Source organism: Larus michahellis, chromosome 9 (genome assembly GCF_964199755.1).
Source record: "Larus michahellis chromosome 9, bLarMic1.1, whole genome shotgun sequence".
In the NCBI taxonomy this organism is placed as follows: domain Eukaryota; kingdom Metazoa; phylum Chordata; class Aves; order Charadriiformes; family Laridae; genus Larus; species Larus michahellis.
The window spans coordinates 16,757,105-16,777,203 of NC_133904.1; the positions used below are offsets into that span (position 1 = coordinate 16,757,105).

Below are 20,099 nucleotides of genomic sequence, written 5' to 3' on the forward strand. Positions count from 1 at the left end.
GGTTAAAGATCATGGAGAAGACAAAGCCATGAAACTTAATTCTCTTATTTATACTCAAGATAGAGCAATAAATGTAACGACAGACACATACAAAGTAAGATGAGTCTCACTTTGCTGCTAGAGACTTTTAACCTGTAATCTTTCCCATTGACATGAGTAAAAATTTCTGTTTGTCTCCAGATTGAGACTGGGGCATATCAGAATATGGTGTTTAGATCTACTTCAAAGACAAATAACAGGGGATATACTTTTCAGAAAGTAAGGGCTTATTTCTTAAGGATGAATTTCCTTCCTTCCTGTTTTCCACCAGTGTGCACATGGCAGCCATACAACTCAGAAGCTTTGCAGGTAAAAGCTTTGTGTGCGTGTAACATACATACAATGGATTCTGATACCTGTTTATCAAAATAAATCAAGAACTGTCTTGTTTTAAGAACATGGAGGTTTTTTAACTTACTTTGGATTAATTATACGTATAAACGATCGGTCTGTGCAGAAACTGAATCCAAGAAGGTCAATGCCATGGAGGAAAACAGGCGGGCCATAAAATACATAAATATAAGTTGTGGGAAAATAAGGCGGGAGAACATGGTGAGAAGGCAGCCAAGTTTTACTTACAGAGTAAAGCTACATACAGCCCACCCTGGGAAGGAGACACAACTCCTACACACAACTCTATGTACTCTGCAGGTTTTTAAGTGCACATATGTTGTATTGCAGAAGTTACATTTAGGGAAATTTAATGACGTAATCTTCCAATTCCGAACCACAGAAACTATTAATGAAAATGAAGGCAACTAGCGTGATTTTGCATCAATTAAAACTTTGCAAGGTTTCAGTAACATAAGAAAACCCCAAATCTTTCCACCAATCCTAAATTACATCTTGTCCTTTTCTTAAAACTCAGATGTGACTATTCATCTTTTTTTCTCCCTGCGTTAAAGAATACCCTTGTCAAATTCTGCACAAATATTTATCACAGTTATCAAATCCTGTAATTTAACAACTGTTGGCAGCAAAGGCAATTAGAATTTTTATGTTACTGTGCTTTTTCTTGATGTGTCGCTAATTAACCAAGGTTATATTGTAATGCCCCATGCATCATATAAATCCAGACATGGAAGTTTGATATATGCCTTGCTGAAAGAGAAAGTATGTGCCTAACCAATCTCTGACAGGCCTCTGGAAATCCCTACTTGCTGCATGTGCAACAGTACACAGGAAGTATTTGCAAAACGGGTTCAGAAAAGTACAGGCCAGGCCTTCTCTTATGGCTGTAACCAAGTTTGAACTCAACCATTTCAAAGTTCCAATGTTCTCAAAAGTTATGATAAGTTCTTTTACCTCTTATTTCTAGCCACGGCCGAAATGTCAGAATACAATGGGAAAGACTGTTCTGTGGTATTTCCAGCTGGGACTCGAAGTAGGCATGTAATAAATCTCACAAAGAAGGTCTGTTCTTGTGAGATTTCCACCACAGTTTTGCGGACTCAAGAGGTTTGAACAAGCTTTCTTTAAGCATTTGAACTTTTGGCTGCTTATCTGAACCATTTGTGGCTGCCCATCGCTGATCTATGCTTATTGCTGAAGTGTGGCTTGGCTTAAAGTAATTTTTAAAGAATTGTTTGGCGAAATTACACACGCAAAGTCCATACACCTGGGAGTGCCCATTTCCATTCCGTGACAGAATTCTCCTCTTGTCTTTCAACAGAAACACACTCCTCTACAAAGAGAGACTTCTGATCCTAAAAGACAGCCTTGAAAGGCGCAGTGAGAAAGCTGATGGCCAAAGGCCTGATTTGCAAAGCTCCTGTATTCCACTGACTTCCGCTGGAATCTCTGCCACTAAACGCCTCTGAACATCCGAGTTATAAGGTATGTGTGAACCGTAGGAGATTCTGCACATTCTAGCCCGAATCTACTTTTTTCCTGAAATAAGCTGTTCCTTCCATTCTCTGAGAATCAAACTCCAAACCCACTGCTGGCAGAAGCGATGCTGGATAATGCCAACTACAGTAGCAAGCATTTGGAAGAAATTAATTTGTACACTTTATATAAGCTGAGAAGGTAACAAAATCCATTCTTTACTCTCTGACCCTAAAACGTTTGTGGTAAGAAAAAACCTCCAACATTTTCCACATTACCTGCTTCACTTTTATATGTCATTTAATACATATAAATAAGCATAATAACATTCTACAGTCATAACCTTCAGCTACAAAAACTACTTTTAATCCTGCAGAGGACAAAATATCAATGTAGAATAATGAAGAAAACATTGATGCTAGAGTCGTCACTGGAATCTATGTGCTTTATGTGGTGGAACTGCACTACCTGATAGTACCTGGGTCAGCTTTTTCAAGAAAGATGTCTTTGAGGGTAGAATGCATTTTTCTCATTTCTTGTAAAATATCACTTTAATAGCACTATACAAAGAACAGTTGTACAAGCTAAAAAAAAAAAAAAAAAAAAAAAAAGGCACTGCTTTGCCACTTGCACTAATACCTGTATTTTACTCGGTAACTTTCTGTCCATGCTATGCAAGAGTGTACGCTGAATCAATAGCAACTGGAAAAAAATTCAAATGGCAACAACAAAGATTTATTATTGTATAATTTTTTTTCTTTATAAAATCTATTTGAGTTGTCTGGAGGCTGAACATTTTGCAGGCCTTTAATTGTAGCATGAGTCTGATCAGCCTTTTTAAAATGATGTGACATACCAAGTACCTGTCCTACTTGTAAAGTTCCTCCTTCTCTGCATTTAAAACATGCGGAAAATCTTCTGAGTGTCCAAACTAATGTATAATCAATGAACCAGACATTCCTAGCCTTCAGAGATACTACCACAAAATGCATTTAAATAATGAAGTTATGGATGTAATCTTACAGCTTCAATGACAAAGTATATTATTTACCTGCCAAAACAACCAGTGAAAGAAAAGGGAGATGCAATCAGGATTTTACATACTGAAGGCTCAACTCGTCAACGGATGAAATTGATATGCAAGCATCCACAAGAGGGAACAAAATACCTGGGCTTTTTTTCTTAGCCCATGTTTGTAAGCCTTTTACTGAAAGCATATAAATATCACTACTGAACAACAACTCTGAGCCCAATCATGAAACAAGGTAAATCACCACGGGTTTTATTGCTTTCATGCAGAGAATCTGACTTACTGGAATAAAAAAATACATCCATGTTCACAAAGTACAAAAGCAAAAAAGCCTGAATCAACCTTGTCTGAGTTTATGAAGTTGTTCCCCTCTTTTCACAGCTGCAGGATAATTGTTTTATGGCTTGAATTTAAACCCAGACATCAGGCCTTAAACCTGCATCCCTTAAAAAAACAGTAGGGAAACTTTTAGAGGCTGAATCTTGAGACTCAGGGCTAAGCAAGGCAGAATAATAAATCTCAGCGCACTCAATATTTTGGGAAGTTCAGACATAGAGCCAATTCTAAATCCAGATGTTTGGCCGTGTACCCACACACTTGCCCTTTCTATGCATTCTTCTATCTAACACAAACTCAAGATGCCCTTGGGATCATTATTTTTTTGTTTGCTCTTGCCTGTTTAACAGATCAAGGATAAACATGGAAAATAAGATCACTCTTTTTATGGCTGTACAGATGTATATTTTTTAATTGTTGTTTTAGCAGATTTGTCAGCACAAAGGTAATGAGAAGCCTTACCCTGTCACTCCACTCTGTCAGGAACCAGCTCTTAGCACAGGGACCCATGTCGCAGTTCTCAATGTCATTCGGCCGCAGCTTCATGTTACATTCCTCATCATCAACAATGTCCCCAAGGTTGCTAACGCATTTCACATCTCGGGTCCTCTGCCCCACTCCACAAGGCACCGAGCACTGTAACAAAAGGGAGGTTGCATCAGGACTCTGTGCAAGGTCAGCAGCGGTTCATCGGGGAGCTGGGAACAGCTAATCCATTCCTGCTAAGGCATCCACAGAAGCTATAGAACTACTCTAGACTGCCAGGAATAGGGAACAAAAACATGTTAGTAGTTTTAAATCCTATTCTCAGTCTGTAGTATGCTACAGTATACTATGCAGATACATTTGGAAAACATAAAATTAAACCCTATCTTCACCAGGCCATGCTGCACCTTATCAAAATGAACTATTTGTATAGCAGGCTGACATATTCTGCATAATTTTGATCTTGACCTTTAAGCTGATATGAAGCAAGACGAACGCAAAGAAACACAACTTCTGAATCCCTCTTACAAGTAAAGGCCACCTTCTCCCGCTCTCTTTTCTTCAACCTCAGAGAAAGCTGACAACTACTGATATCTCTGCCTGATGATGTGAAGCATCCAGATCGTGAAGCAAGATGGGAACATAATTTCCTGCTGTGTACACATGAAATGTTTTGATGAGTCCTGTGAACGCTCTAGAATTAAAAGGGAAAATATCTGGGAATTTTAAGATTAAAGGCTGCAGTACCTGCATACAAGGGTACCTAGCAGAGCTTCCAAAGGCAGCCTCATTGTTTTTTCCTTACTTTCGAATACTCCATCATGTCTACTATATTTGCATATCAAATTATTATTATTTATCATGTAAAATATAGTCCCTACAGCAAGATATCTCACAGACTTCATCTTCAAACTGCAGCTGTTTCTTCAACTGCTCACTCTAGAACGCTGGCCAAAACCCAGACTACATGTATGAGATCATTAAATAGCAAAATACTCATAAAAACAAATACCCTATTCCTGATGTCATAAAGGGAGCAATTTTTCCAGAGTTACTCTTGAAGTCTAGTCTGCTGACTCCAAATTTAAAATTACCACAATGCCATTTTTTCTAATAAGATTTAGATCAAAGTTTTTGTATGTCAGAAAAAATGGTAAGCATATTCAAATCTTAAGATGGGCTTACCTTTAGATCATAGACCTGTCTCCGAACTGAAAACCTAACTGTACTTCAGTAAGCACAAACACAAATAAATGTTCTACTGAAACGAGTTTGCAAACTCAATTGCTCCTTTCTTTATGATGGATCTTCCTCATACCAAGAAATTCAATTTTACTTCCAAGAAATAATCACAGAATTTTATTGGAATTACACTTATATTCAACCAGCTACAATTTCTAAAGCATTTGTTTAGCTTGATTCATGCCATGCAGTAAACTTCTAAAGGCTTTGTATGCTGAAATACTTCTCAAAATGCAACAACACACAAAGCCAGCTCCCTTTTCTCATCATCAACACAATAAAATAATCAAAACTTTACCTTTAATTCCAATTTTACTGTCCTTTAAACTCCGGATGGATTTTAATTCATCATGAATAATGAATTAACCAAACAACATGTCTTTACATTCGTCTGTCTAGGTATTTCTAATTTTTAAATCAGGAATATATCAACATATCTGGAATTTTTCACGGTCTGTCTCCACCCACATAGTTCAGCAACTCTAAAATTTTTTTTGCTTTGTTTCATGGCTAACAAAGAGATTTGTTTATCACTCCACCTAAAACACCAGGGTATTTTCTCTTTCAAACAATGGCCATGCAAGTGTCTAGGATGATTGTCAGACTGGCCAAACCTTTTGTGAGGAACACAGAAATTAAAGCTCAAAACTGTACCATTCGCATTTATCTGAAGTCTTGGCATATCCTCAAACCAACTGCAGTAACAGCAACTGCTGACTCTATCCTTAATGCATACATAAGGTTAAGTAACTCCTGGAGCTAAACTCTACATGCTATGAGAAAGAGCAGGAATTTTGCCACCCCAGACAAACCTATCAGGACTCTCCCAACTCTGCTTCATATAGTATTTAAAAAAAAACATTGCTGAGAAAACTCGTGTACTTCTGTACACACACATCTGTGTGTTTCATACTATTCAATCGCTCTTTTTCAGCTTCTTTCTGGTTATGAACAGTAAACTGCAATGGTCATAATTGAGCAGGGTTTTCTTGAAGTAAAATTCACACATTTCCAAGGCTTTTTACATTCCACCTTTCCTGTTTTAAGCAAAAACAAATTTCATGTTTCATTAGTGACACCTGGAAGAAAATTCTTATTCTTTTCTGAGGTTTTATGCCCCACATTAATGAATCATACTTACTGAAGTCCACTCTGTCCTAATCTGCCATTCACTGCAGATCTTCAGCTGGCACGTGCTGGTTGTCTCTGGTTTCTCCAGGTGATGACAGCGGTACTGCTGAACCGTCAAGGTACGGTTGGCATACATTTGCCGGCACAAGATCTGTCGATGCTGCATACCAAGGCCGCATGTTTTGCTGCACTCGGACCACTCCCCTATATCCCAGCTAAAGGAAAAAAGGAAAAAAAAAAAAAAGAAAGAAAAAGGATGTATTTTTTCAGTAAAGATTTCTCTAATACTGATCTTAACAGAACTCAAATGACATGATTCTGATGCCGGTACTGAGTCTTATAAAATGACACTGAAGCCTCTGCATGCATAACTTAATCCTTTATGAAGCAACATTATATATTTGTAACCGATCTACCCATAGTGGTTGATAAAAATAAGCACGCATACAGATTGCACAATTCATGGTTTCAAGACTTATTGCAAACATTAATTAAGCCACTAATAGCTGTTTGTTTTTTAAAGGATCTGTCTATAATATATATTATTGCTCTATGACACTTCCCAAAAATTTAAGATGTGTTGCATGAAATTTTTCCGCAGCAAAGGCTCTAAAAAAGGACAATACCAGAAGAATCACATAATGCATCCAGACATTCATTCAACAGTAAAACTGAAATAGCAAATTATAAGCAATGAAAAAATACATTTAATTCTAGAGATGAAAAAAATCCCTTGAAATATTCTTCTCATTCCAAGATTTCACTGTATTTATTTAATCACTTTTGTATAAACATGTCATTTTCCCCTTTCAGTTTTCGTTTCAAGTGTGAACACATACACAAATAAGGGAAGTATCCGAACTGTTCACACATTTTATTTCAGAGCTCTTGTGGAGAGCAAGCAAAATCTTTGTATTTTTTACAATAAACATTTACATATCTTTGTTTATATTCTTGATATTATCCTGGGTAAACAAATGAAGCTGAATAATTATGAGTTGTTAGAAAGAAAAAGGTGGGAAAAATGCTTGGTGAGAGAAGACATCTCCAAATAAGTGGCTTCAGAAGTTCTGAGTATTTAATATGTGCTAGGAAATTGCTTGTCAGGCATCTCTCCCACTGTAACAGCACTTACACCATTAGGGACTTCCATGGGATAAGGAGTGGCCTCTTGCTGCTCAGAAGAGAACTGAAGAATGTAACCACAAGAGAGATGGAAAATACAGCTGCTGACCTGAAATAAAGCTGCTACTGGGTTTAACCCTTTTCTTCGTATACACCCTGGATGAACTGACCTTTTTTTTTATTTTGGACTATTTAAAAGAAGTTGCGTAGCCAATTGTATGTCACAGTCTCCTGCTGGCAAGTGTCTTTTCAGAAGGAAATGACACCTGAGCTGGCTGTATTAGTATGCTGGCAACAAGGGCTACCACTTCAGAATCCAGTCTTTGAGTTGCACTACTGAATTCCAGGAAAGAGAGGTGATGTTTATGAGGGGGCTGTTGTGAGCGGTATCAGCCGAATTTCATCTTTAAATATGACACCATGGAGTGAACAGGTGGATACCACAGCACACTGATCCAATGTGGAGCAATATAACCTACAGAGCCTATTCTTTAGACAGGTTGGTGTGGTTTGGGCCTGTCACTTGAAAAAATGTACTCATAGAGAGACCACGTGTAGTGTGCGTGCCTGAAGAATCACACCAATTTTGAGAAATTACTACACTCATTTGTTGCCAACTTCCCTTCTGTCTTCTCTGAATGCTGTTGCTCCCTGTGAAGGGGAAGGGTGGCCACCAACAACTAAGGAAAAAGTATCTACTACACTTTATGACACAAGTAAGTGCACAGTACTTAGAAGTTCAAACTAGTTTCCCACTTAGAATAGCCTCTTTCACATGCAAAACCTCAATAACATTGCTTATTTCACTTGACTTAAACTGTAATATCTTACAAAGCTGGACATGGGAAGAGGTTGCAGGCCTCCTCTTCTGGAATGGGTTTGGTGCTGCTGTCACAGTAACTCTCAGATACCTCCTCGTGAGTGATTCTGTTGACGCAGTGGAAAACTGGGTACTGTGACCCTGAAATGAAGAAGAAAATAAGGTGATGCATTGCAAAAGACTCTGCAGTATAAGCCACAACAGTGCAGTTGCAGGATGCAGTAGCAGTTTCCACACTGTCCAAATTCTAGCAGATCTATTTGCTCAGTCATCTTAAATGGAAATCTGGGACAAGGGTTGGTGGCAGTTCTCATGGGAAGCATTTTTACTCTTAAAAAAATGATAATAGTCTTTTTTTTCCAAGCCAAAGTTTTACTTAAAAGCACTTTGAAATCTCACAGCTTTTCACCAAAACTGTTAATTTATCCTCACTTTTTCCTTAGGTAACATAATAATTGTTCTTTCTTCTTCCAGCTTAAAGTTTCCTAATGTTATTTAGCTTTGACAGGTTCATTTTGAAAAAAAATAATAAATAAAGACCATGTACCATCTGCATTTCTACATGAAGAAATAAAGTGGCAGAAAAAAAGGAAAACATGGAAAAAATAAAAAAGAAGGAAGTGTCCTGTAACAAATCATACAAAATGAAAACAAAGCCTTAAATAGTACAAGATTGCTTTCTGATTTTCTGACTCCATTTTTTATCAGGCTGTATAACCTACTTTGACTTGAAATGCCTTTGAGGCGTCAGAGATTCAGACAGGCTTCTCACACCAAGATCACAAGGAATATTCATACAGTCTCAACAGCATCAGGATCCTGCTCTCAAGATCCGGCTTCTTTTGAATTAAACTTGATCAGAACATGCACAAATCTCCAAATAACAGAAAAAGAGATACTGATTTTTAAGAGTTCTCTTGCTAAATCTCATGGGGTGAATTTAAGCTGCATAGAAGGCTGAAAGATATCCTTTGAATTCTGTTTTCCTCCAATTTTGCTATCATCGTTTTTACTCAGATTTTATTAATACCACTGCCACTACCAGATCTCTGAAGAAATGGCAAGAACTATGTTTAAATGTCTGTGAGGTCCATAGGAAATACAACCAAGACTTCTATGATGTAAAGGAAGAATACATTTACCCTGATGTGTTCCTGCAACTGCATCATAAATTACCTGCTCTGGATACTGAAATTCACCACATGTATGATAGGCCAGACTCTCAGCAGGTGATACTCACTGATTGCTGCTAAGCAATAATCACGTACAATTAAGCATTCTGCCCATATGTCTTGTATTAAAGACACATAGTGTATTTAAATGCCAACCAAAACAATTCTGGTTTACATTCCCTCCTTTTCTCCACAAAAAGGCTGAATTCCAAAAGTCTTCTGACTTTTATAGGCTGTATTTTAGCTCTAACTTTTGCACTTTCTCCAAGGAAAAAAAGTTTTCTCAATATAGTGGGAAGCAATTTTGATTGGTATCAATATTGCTGGATTTTTTTTAGCTCTATCTGTAGCTATAACACTGACACTCATCTGGCCTTGGACCAAATTCGCAGTGTCCTCTCAAACTAATTAGGAAGAAAATGTTCTCAACGTATATGAACTGGTGCCAGTCAGCTGAGTTGCCTCATTGGTATGCCTTGATTTCGAAGCTCTGCGATTTTGTAGGTATGATGATGGGTGGCTAAGTATAGGACAAAAGATTTCACTTTTACTATCACAAAAACTTATTCTTTCAAATAATTGCTTGTGCTATGCGTCATTGAATCTATGGTCACTGCGAATGTCTTACAGCAAAGATTAATTTGTCAGGCTCCAAGTAGTGTATCCATCACATCCCAAAAGCTCACTAATTACCAGTCCCTTTCCATCCCTCTTCCTTCCCAGCTCTCCCCTATGAAAACTTCGGTTTTCTGAAGTCACATTATTGCTGTTCCAGCAACATCCAATGAGGCAAAGATATGGCTGATGGAGTCCCTGTGAAACCTTCCCATAAACATCAGAAAACTGTTGACAGAGACACAAGAAGCACTGAGGGTGTATCTGACAGAGCAGGAGAGGCCAAATGGAAGGATAAAGAATGCCAAAGAATGCTGAGGAAAGCAGCTGTGTATCAAGGGTGCAAGAGAAAGCAGCTTGCCATAAAATACTGAAATATTTCCTTTCAGAGGCAAATGCCACATATATTCCCTTTTAATTTACACACTTCCATATTTTTAATTTTATTGTTTCTACTGATTTAAATATAAGCACACATAATAGTACTGATGTGTCTTTTGCTTGTAAGATAACAGAAAACACCAGGTCCAGCAATGCTTTGGGCATACAAGAGCTGCTGAATAGTCACGATGCTGCTTCCATCCAGGCTTCTCCTCTCCCACGCTGGAACCCTCCCATGTGTCATCTATTTTCTGTGCATGGTGTATGAAGCACTTACCTTTCCCACATGTAGTTGTGCACTCGGTTTTTCCAATCTGTTTCCAGTTGTATTCTCGGTTTTGTCTTGGTGGTTGCACAGCAGGCACCTGGTTTTCTGGCTGATGAGAAGGAAATCTTCCTGGCTGAATAACTGGAAAAGTTCCAGCTGACTGTCCAGTGAGAGTGTCTGTCTCCCTGTGCAAATCCTCATCCTCGTGATTTGTACTTTCTGGCATTCCTAGCTGACCATTCAAGGGCTCCCCTGACAATGGACAATAACAAAAAAGTAAAATAATGAGCCTCACTTGCAAATATCAGTCATTGTTTTCATCCACTAATAATCACAACTGGAGGATCATTAAACTTGAAAGCAGCTTTAATCTGCTATGCAGAGACCTCCTAATAGGGTCCTGCAAAGATTGTGTTGTTTTAAACTAAGATAACCAAGTCTCAGCCAGCAAATACATTAAAACCTGAATAATCTCCAAAAACACTGTAGACTTAATGCACCCAGTGTCAAAATTTCCCAAAGCCTTTTTTTGGTGTACCATGCTCTGCGTTCTGTGCCTCCCCATGTCACAGCACAGCTGTTCCTCGTTACGAACAGACTGCAAACACACTTGGAAACTTGTCAAGGCAAGCCACAAACATTAAAAGTAAGACCAAACTCGCCTGCAAATTTTCTACTGTCCTTCAGAACTTTATACCAGTACACACGGCATATATCCACAGCTCAGGCAGGAGCACGAGCGGTCCGGATTCTACTCTGGGAAGGCAACAGGTTTGTGTTTGGTCCTCTCCAGTTGGGAGAGGAAAGAGAAATGGCGAAGGGTTGTTTTAAATTATCTTAAACTCCGAAGAGAAAAATAATGTTCTATTTCATTTCTGAGACATGGTTACAACACTCCAGCTCATTTAAAGCCATGCTTAACATTTTTATAACAAAATTGTTACTGAATGCAGAAATATGCGACCAGATTCCCTGCTACAGCATAAATAATCTCTGCCAGTATTAATTCACTGAAGTTACCAAATCTATGCAGACTTCTCTTTCAACACGTAGGGTGAAATTCTGGGCCTCTCCCACATCAATGGCAGCATTTACACTGAATTTAATGGTATGAATTTCTCTATTAGTTTCTTGGGTAACAAAATGTGTTTAATAATAGGAAATAGTGGCATTTTACCTGGCCTCCTGTGAGCAAGCAACTGAGGGCTAATGACATTGTCTCCTGGAATGATATACTCATAATGTATACCTGGGTTAGGCTGCTGATGTATCATCTAAAAAGAAAAACAGCCATATATTCACTTCTTCCACTTATTATATGACTAATGCTTAAATATTTACTTGAACTGATCAACTACATAACATTATTTATCATTGGTCAGGATAGAAACAAGGGTTAATGACTGTCTCCAAAAAAAGATACTTGTTTCTGGAAAAAATAAGAAAATACAGGTTACTATGTTTGCGAACTGAGCTAGGTTGTGATGGCAGAGAAACTACTGCTTCTCTAAATCTTCTTTGGGAAACGTAAACCTGCCACGCTGGGGGCCCAGTGCAGGCAGCAGGGGCTCAGCCAGGCCCCAGCGGCACGAGAGATGTCCTAAGGTCACCCTCAGGCAGAAGGAGCGTGACAGACGCCTGAGGAAACACAAACAAGGAAAAAAGAAAGTAGAGAAAAATAAATACCACAGACCCCAATCTACATGTCTAGCCAATGGCCTTTTTTAAGGTTTATCAGTTGTACTTGAAGGGAGCACGTCCAGACAGCACACATGTGGTATTCCATGTGTACCATCTCACAAATCAAACTGTTCCTTGCATCACCGTGACGCTACCTCTGCACCATAGAATCATAGAATGGCTTGGGTTGGAAGGGACCTTAAAGATCACCTAGTTCCAACCCCCCTGCCCTGGGCAGGGACACCTCCCACTGGACCGGGTTGCTCAAAGGCCCATCCAGCCTGGCCTTGAGCCACTCAACAGAGACTCAACAATCAACTAGCTAAAATTACTAACACTAGGCTGCTCTCACCATAAACATCGCTCAATAAAGATCAAGTGAACAGATTACAAAGGCCCATAGACTCATCACAGCAGCTTAAGAGTGCCTGTGCAACCCTCCCACATCCTTCCACGCTGATTTTCAAGTGGGTAAAGGTGCAATGTAAGTAAGTGCAGCCAGACTCCCGCTGCTTTACAGCTAGCCACAACAACTCTATCAAAGTGTTCTTTATGAAACACAGGCGTGAACCACAAGCTTTTCTCCTTCAAATGTGAAAATGAAGGCAAGTGGTTTCAGACTGCTGCTGCACAAGCCCATGTGAGCTGACATGAGCACGCCTCGGAAAGTCAGCCTCACTTCTTGTCTGCTTGTTTAAGCAGTTAGGCATAATAAGACCTGAGCAAGACAGGACTTTATAAAAGCTTTTTAAAAGCGTGAGCAGCACACTCCGTACCCAAAGGGCTTGTGTTACGTTGCTGCTGCTGAGAGCCGGAGCATACTCACGCTAGAAAGGCAGGGATGCCATCGGATGCTAATTTCACTAGTTTAGCTCTGATTACTCCAGTACTGCTTCTACTGACACTGTGGCTTTAAAAGTCCTGAACTCTTTGTGGGGATTGGTCTGCTAGAAGCCTCAGATTACACTTTAACTTAAAGTACCGTTTCTTTAAAAAAACAAACCAAAATCACCACCAGAGCTTGCACTAGGTCTTTGGTTCTGACAAACCATGAGCCAAAAAGAAAAAAGCCATGCTATGCCAATGGCTTTATGACCCAGCAGAGCACACTTATGCGTCAAGGTTTCACCAAATTCATCACACCAATTAAAACAAACTAGGGATTCAGACCTTTGTTTTTCCTTGTGTCAAAATCACTTTTTCCTTGCCAAATATAATAGCTGTTCCTCTAAACTCTGTCCCTCAGAGATCATTTGCTTTTCTGAACCATCTAATAATGCATTGCCTGTAACATTTTTTGTAAGGGTTTGTCCTTCCCACGTCACTTTGTCATCCAAAAAATACACCCTCTTTGTCTTTGGTCCTGAAAGACCTGAGCACCGTGAAGGTGACTTCAGCAGAAGAGTACCCCTCCCCACCTTCCAGAATCAGGATCTTCTTAAGATGGTTCCAGGAACAACTTTCCAATGGTACCCATCGTTTTTCCATCACATTTCTCAAAACAATTGACAAGGACATGTTATAAAGAGCTTAACTGATGAAGTCCCTATGAATATATTGTCACAGATTTCCTGCAGGAAAATACCTGGAAGGATACAATAGTTTTGCTTTGAGTTATTGGACCTAAGTCTTTGTAGCAATGTATACTTCACACGTGGACAAAACTTGCATCTCTTTTTATCTTGCTAATTATAACCTGATGTAACTTAGACAGCTTTTTCCTCTACATTTTTAGTGTGGAAGAAAGACAGCACGATCTCAGGAAAAAGGAACAGAAAGCCATTTGGAGTTCCCCATCTGCAAATCTCTTCATTTTTCTACTCAGAGCATAAAGATCCTGAGTTTGGATGAAAAGAGGATTACATGATTCAGAAACTACAAGACAAAGTCTGAAGAAAGACATCTGTATCTGTGCAGCTACAAACCTTTAAGAGAGGCTGTGTCATATTGATGATTGATTTTCTTTCATCTAGCACTATTCATTTTTATCTTCCCACACTGTATTGAAAAAGACACTAAACGATCAGCTTATAATGAACTGTAGTATTCCGCATATCTACAAGAAGCATCTCAGATAAGAGTCCAGTCAAATTAGATACGGCAACCCATAGCAGCAGCCACGGAGCAAAACTGATAAAGCTACGCCCATCAGATCAGCTTTCTTATATTCATTGCAAAAACAACAACAAAAAAAGAGACTAAAACATTAAAATATGATAAACTTAAGCTTAATGTTTTTTATGGTATTACTTTAGAAATATCTGTTTAATCCATTTCCCGATCCTTTTCTCCCCAGGTCATTAAGTATTAGGCATCAATAAGCTGACAATAAAAACTTAAGACCATACCTTAGCTCACAGCATCCTGTAACTACACAACGACACGTATATTTTAAAAACATGGAATCTGCCTTGCAGAATCTAGGAGACCAAGCGTTTAATATTCCAAGTTTTTGCCAGTCTAAAATTGCAATCAATCAGAAATTACCCCAAAAGAAGTAACGTTTGCGTAATTATTACATAGCTTTGTTAAGACACCATATAGCAGATGGGGAATAACTTTGCCAACATATAACTTTTCCCAGCTGAGTAATCAGGGTAGTTACTATTAATTTTTCTATGGAACAACCCAGCACGCTCACTTTTCCACCCCATATTGCACTTAAAGGCAAAAAAGCTGCAGCTGGATGACCCAACCATACCACCAGTTAATCTAGTTTTTTCAATGAATGGATTTTACCATGTGAAAGTGCATAATCTCGGAACACACACCATTTATCTTTGAATAAATTGTAATCAATTCCAGTTATATTTTTTATTTCAATATGATGCAGTAAAAACCCATCCCATCTGAAGTAAACAGCTTTTTCAATGTGATTTCCCCTCTTAGCTACTATTCGTCTTCTCTGTTCCTTTCCAAAATGGCTATTATGTATGGTCTCCTAGCACAGCTTCATATTAAAACTGCCCTGCTTCAAATCCCACGTTCTATAGTTTTTTGGACTTATGTTTCTTTTAAAGAAACAAGAAAGGCCTCTGTGAGAGGCCTTCTCTGATTTAGCTATTTGCTTCAGTTCACTGTAAAATTAAGCTATGCAAAATTTACTTGAGTAGGAAACTATCCGGAGAAAATCCAGTTCACAAAAAACCCCTGGAAATTTGTATGGTTTATCTCTATTCTACTGAACAAGTAAGACTGGTTTTATTGGATCAGTAAAGTCTGAGAGAAAAAGGCTTCATTGTTAGTTAGATTTCCTATGATCTGGAGCAAGAGGGGAGCAACAGCAATCAATATGAAAATAGCAAAAATAATGTTTCAAACTTAAAGGAACAGAACATTAACAAAGTATTGGTACTAAATGAAATTTTAGCGTTGCATGTTAGCAATGAGCTGAACAATTTTTTTCCATCAGGTAGGTTAATCTAAATACAAGTAACTTACATAGACATCAAGGACTTCATTTGTTGGACCATCAGCTAAAAATGACTCTCCTGCAGTGCTGGAGATTTCATTTGGGCGTTTATAAGTGAACATTGTCCCACCACCTTCATATCTCCCAGGTCGATCAATTGCCCAGTTTCCATTGATGATGGACCGTCCTGATCGACTCCGCAACGCTGTAGAGGTTGGGAACAAAAAACAAGGACTTTGATCAAAAGAAATCACCTTTATCTACTGGTGTCCAATCAAATCCTCCAAAGTGCATTATACTGCTGGGTGTTCTCTGATGCCAGGGGACAGAGCTCCGTGGCAGTTGAAAAGAACAGAGTTACATTAGTAGTTGTGCAAAAAACCCACCAAGCTTAGAAAACTTGTCCGAACACTTGGTGCGTTTATGATGCAAGAAAAGAAAGAAGAATCAAAGATATCTTGGACACCTTTTTCAACAGTTCCTCCTAGGTTGTCATGGGACTCTCAGCCAGCCAGCAGCATACGCTGAACACACATGGATGCCGAGGAAGTGGTTTTCCTCCACTTCCTTCCCATTCAATTGACTATTTTGTGATTTAGACAGAAAAAAAACCACAGAGGCAGATACAGAAAATCAGTAGATAATGCAATGCAGAAGCACCAAACAATTTAGGGACACATGAATACCCTGGACTGCCAAATACTCCAGTTATTCTTCATGAAGCCATTTGGCTACTTCCTCCATTTCCTTTTCAGAACATAATTTTTTTGCCAGAACATCTGCAGAACCCTGTTCTGCAGCACTATTTGGAATGATGATCTCTCTAAAAATGCCAGTAGTATCTCTTGCGTAAGGAAAAGTGACTTTGCAAATCAGATACCAGCCAGGGAAGGATAAAATATGGATTCAATATGCAGTTGTGCAGTGCGTCCCCTTTGTCATCATGGGAAAGTCACTGATTTCTACTTGCCCCTGTTCCTTCTTGTTCCTATGTCCTTTATCTCTCTATGCAACTACAATTTTAAGTCCTTAAGGTCAGAAACTCTTACCACATACATACACATGCATAATTTTATGCAATATTACAGTTACGGATTTTAAAATATAGTATTATCTCGAGGCTGAAACCGAATCAGACATTATTTAAGTACAAAGGAAAGACCTGAACTTTTCTCTAAATGCCCTACTCAAAGTTTTTCAATTTCGTTACAAAATAATTTGCTTTTAAATACAGACTTTAAAACAGACAACAAAATCTACTAATATCCTTGGCTGTATATTGCTTGGTAATTTACCTTTTAATGCAAATTCGAGGTACAAGCTTTGAACATATAAAACTGTTATTCCATGTTAAACCCCGTTACTCCAGAGTCTGTTTCTTCTTTGTCCCGTCACAACTGCGTTGCTCAGTTAAAATGCTCTCAGCATTATATACAACTATTTATGCTGCTGGGAAAAACTTACAAAGCCTACATGCACGGCCTAAATGATGGGAAATTAAATTTATGCCATTAATTCCGAAGTAATACACATTAGAGAAGAAACTTAAATTGTTTTTACATATTCCAGACATCTGAATTAACTGAATTAATCAACAGAAGCAGTCTTTCTGCTTTTGCTGCAGGCCTCTCAGTGAAGAACATCAGTGCGACTGCGTGGTGAGAAACGGTCATAAATGTCAATGTAAAGGTGCATTATGTTAAGATAAAAAAAGACAGCAATAGCGAACCACACTGCAAATATCATTGTTCTTTTACATAAATTAGCGATTTTACATGCAATACTATTGCCACATTTCAGAAACCGTGTCAATCACTTTATTACTCTTCGAGTACCCCCCTGTTGAAAGAAAACCTTCTGTATTGAGAAGATTCCATAGTTACAGATAAAGATGCAGACAAATATAGACATATGGATTAAAAATCAATTATTCCAATTCAAAACAAAAAAATAAGGGAAAGAAATGGAAAAAAAGGTTTGTAAATTAAAAAAGAATACTTTTCACGCGATGTGTGTCCATAGGCCTATTAGCCCCAATTCAACAAGAAGCTGTTGAGAGGAACACTCTAATAAGATTCAAGAAGGGATTGGACTGGTATGTGTATATATATAGATATTTAATTAATAAAGGTAATTAGCTGCGAAGGAACATCCTGATATTTAAGTTTGAACTTCATAACATCCTATGTATATTAGGCTAAGACCTATAACTTGAGCAGATTATTTTATCTTTGACAACTGCATATTCTTACAACTTTACTGTTGCAGTCACTACAAAATATAGGGAACTGGACAGTACCTTGATCCACAGAGGAAGTTCTGTGTCCCTGCTATAAGAGTGAGCTGATATCCAAGCTTAAAGACAATCTAGCACAGAAGAACTCAGAACAGAACACACTGGGTGAAGGGACAGTGATGCTGCAGTGTCCTTGCCTTGTTAAGTCCCAACATTCGAATTCTTTTTCCCCGATGGGAGTGGTTGCTGCTGACTAATCAACTATTTTTAATTTATTTAATATCGATGAAATTGTTTATAGAAATGACTTCATTGTGTTTTTTGATAAATTTTGTAAATAGTGCTTAGATACCACTATGTATTTATGTCTCTTGTTAAGTCCTTACCATTGTTATTCTTCAATGAAAAAGCAACGGTTCATTAGACAAAGTGAGTGACTTTATCAGTCTTCAACCATCAACCAACTAGAACTTTCAAGTCAGCTTGATTTGTTTGACTTTTAATACATGCAGGAACAGAGGTATGCAATACTAACGTATTATCTAACCACTAATGGTAGATTTGAATTGCAGTTGTATAGGCTTTATTAATCATCCCTTCGCTAAGCCGATACACATTCACTCTTCCGGAGAGGCTAAGGACTCAGCAATCTACTTTTTCAAGGTGAGGTAACAAATGACATAAGAACATGTGTGCAATATGTAAATTTAAAATATAAATTTGTTTACTCTTTATTATCATAGAATCATAGGATGCCAGGTTGGAAGAGACCTCAAGAATCATCTGGTCTGACTTTTCTTGGCAAAAGCATGCTCTAGACAAGATGGCCCAGCACTCTGTCCAGCTGAATCGTAAAAGTGTCCAATGATGGGGAATCCACCACTTCCCTGCGGAGATTATTCCAATGGCTGATTGTTCTCAGTGTGAAAAATTTCTCTCTGGTGTATAATCAGAATGTCTCCAGGAGTAACTTGTACCCATTACCCTTCATCTTTTCCATGTGACTCCTTGTGAAAAGGAAGTCTCCATCTTCTTTGTGGCCACCCTTCAAATGGTGGAACACGGTGGTGAGGTCTCCCCTAAGCCTTCTTTGCTCAAGGCTGAACAAACCCAGTTCCCTCAGCCTTTCCTCATATGGCAGGCCTCCCAGTCCTTTGATCATCTTGGTGGCCCTTAGTATCCAAGTTTGTGTAAGAAAAATTTGTAATAGCATCAAGTCTGTTTTTCATTAAAACAAAAATAAGGTAGTAACTGAAGAGAATGGGTATAAAAGTAGACAATTTAATTTAAAAGACTTTATAATATTGCATTCCTTTTCTCTATACACTAAAAAGAAATTATTTTTTCCATTGTTCTGGACAAAATGTGAGATGTAGGAAGGTTAAGGATGAAAGCAGTTGGCTATCACCAGTTCTGACCCTATGAGGAAGAAGCCCATATTGTTGAGAGTCTTTACTTTCAAGGAAATACATAGGACTGTCCTTGGACCACTTGTCCCTGTAAAGAACTGTGATGGGTGAAGTTTCAGACTTTTACTTCTCCCTGTGCAAAACGCTTGTTGGGTTTGAGTGGCTAGACAGAGCTGCACCCACATAAACTCCGAAGGCATGAGTCACGGCGGAGAACTTCCCACCTTTCTGGACTTCTGAAGGAAAGCAAAGTCAGTCTGTGTCATTCCCAAAAGAGCGCTAAAATAGCTGGCATAATCAAGAACCTTTGGTGATTTGGCTCGCAACTGAAGTAAAACATTTAAATGACATTAATGGCTCTGCATCAGACTGTAAAAATGTATTCACACATTTTGAAATTTTATTTTACTTAATGTTACATGTTTATTTTCCCAAGAGCTATCATACACCCACTTGTCCCCAGGTCTTATTTTCTGACACATTAACAAAACAGTCTCTATACCGTGAACATTAGTTGAAAAATATGTCATGCAACAACAGCCGTTAAAACAGCATCATAACCCATATAGTGCTGGGAGGAAAAATTACGGCTCACATAGCATTGCATACAGGTTAACAACGAAATCCATTCACACTATTTACGTGCTATTTATACTTGATACATTTTAATTCAAGCAACTGTGGAGTAAACAGTTCAGCAAAATTTATTGGAGACTGGTTTTACATTGTTTTTCAATATGGAGCACTTCCTTAACTTCATGATCTGAGTATTTTTTCTTATATTGCTACTAAACAAATAAAATAAATGAATTATCAAGAGCTCCGAAAAAATAAAGAGAGCCGACTCAGATTAAATCGTTGTTAATAATGAAGCTGTAGAAAGATGTCTG

General features: G+C 38.3%; 1 protein-coding gene across 3 annotated transcripts in view; it reads right to left on the minus strand.

The window, feature by feature from the left end:
• The window catches only part of THSD4 (thrombospondin type 1 domain containing 4), a 302,857-nt gene that overhangs the window by 19,467 nt on the left and 263,291 nt on the right, over positions 1-20,099 (minus strand). For all 3 annotated transcript variants that reach the window (XM_074600956.1, XM_074600955.1, XM_074600957.1), the window contains 6 exons: positions 15,594-15,769; positions 11,650-11,746; positions 10,482-10,724; positions 8,048-8,177; positions 6,102-6,306; positions 3,695-3,868 (listed from right to left, as the gene is read on the minus strand). In XM_074600956.1, coding sequence (XP_074457057.1) covers positions 3,695-3,868; positions 6,102-6,306; positions 8,048-8,177; positions 10,482-10,724; positions 11,650-11,746; positions 15,594-15,769 — 1,025 coding nt within the window. The remainder of the gene's footprint in view (positions 1-3,694; positions 3,869-6,101; positions 6,307-8,047; positions 8,178-10,481; positions 10,725-11,649; positions 11,747-15,593; positions 15,770-20,099) is intronic.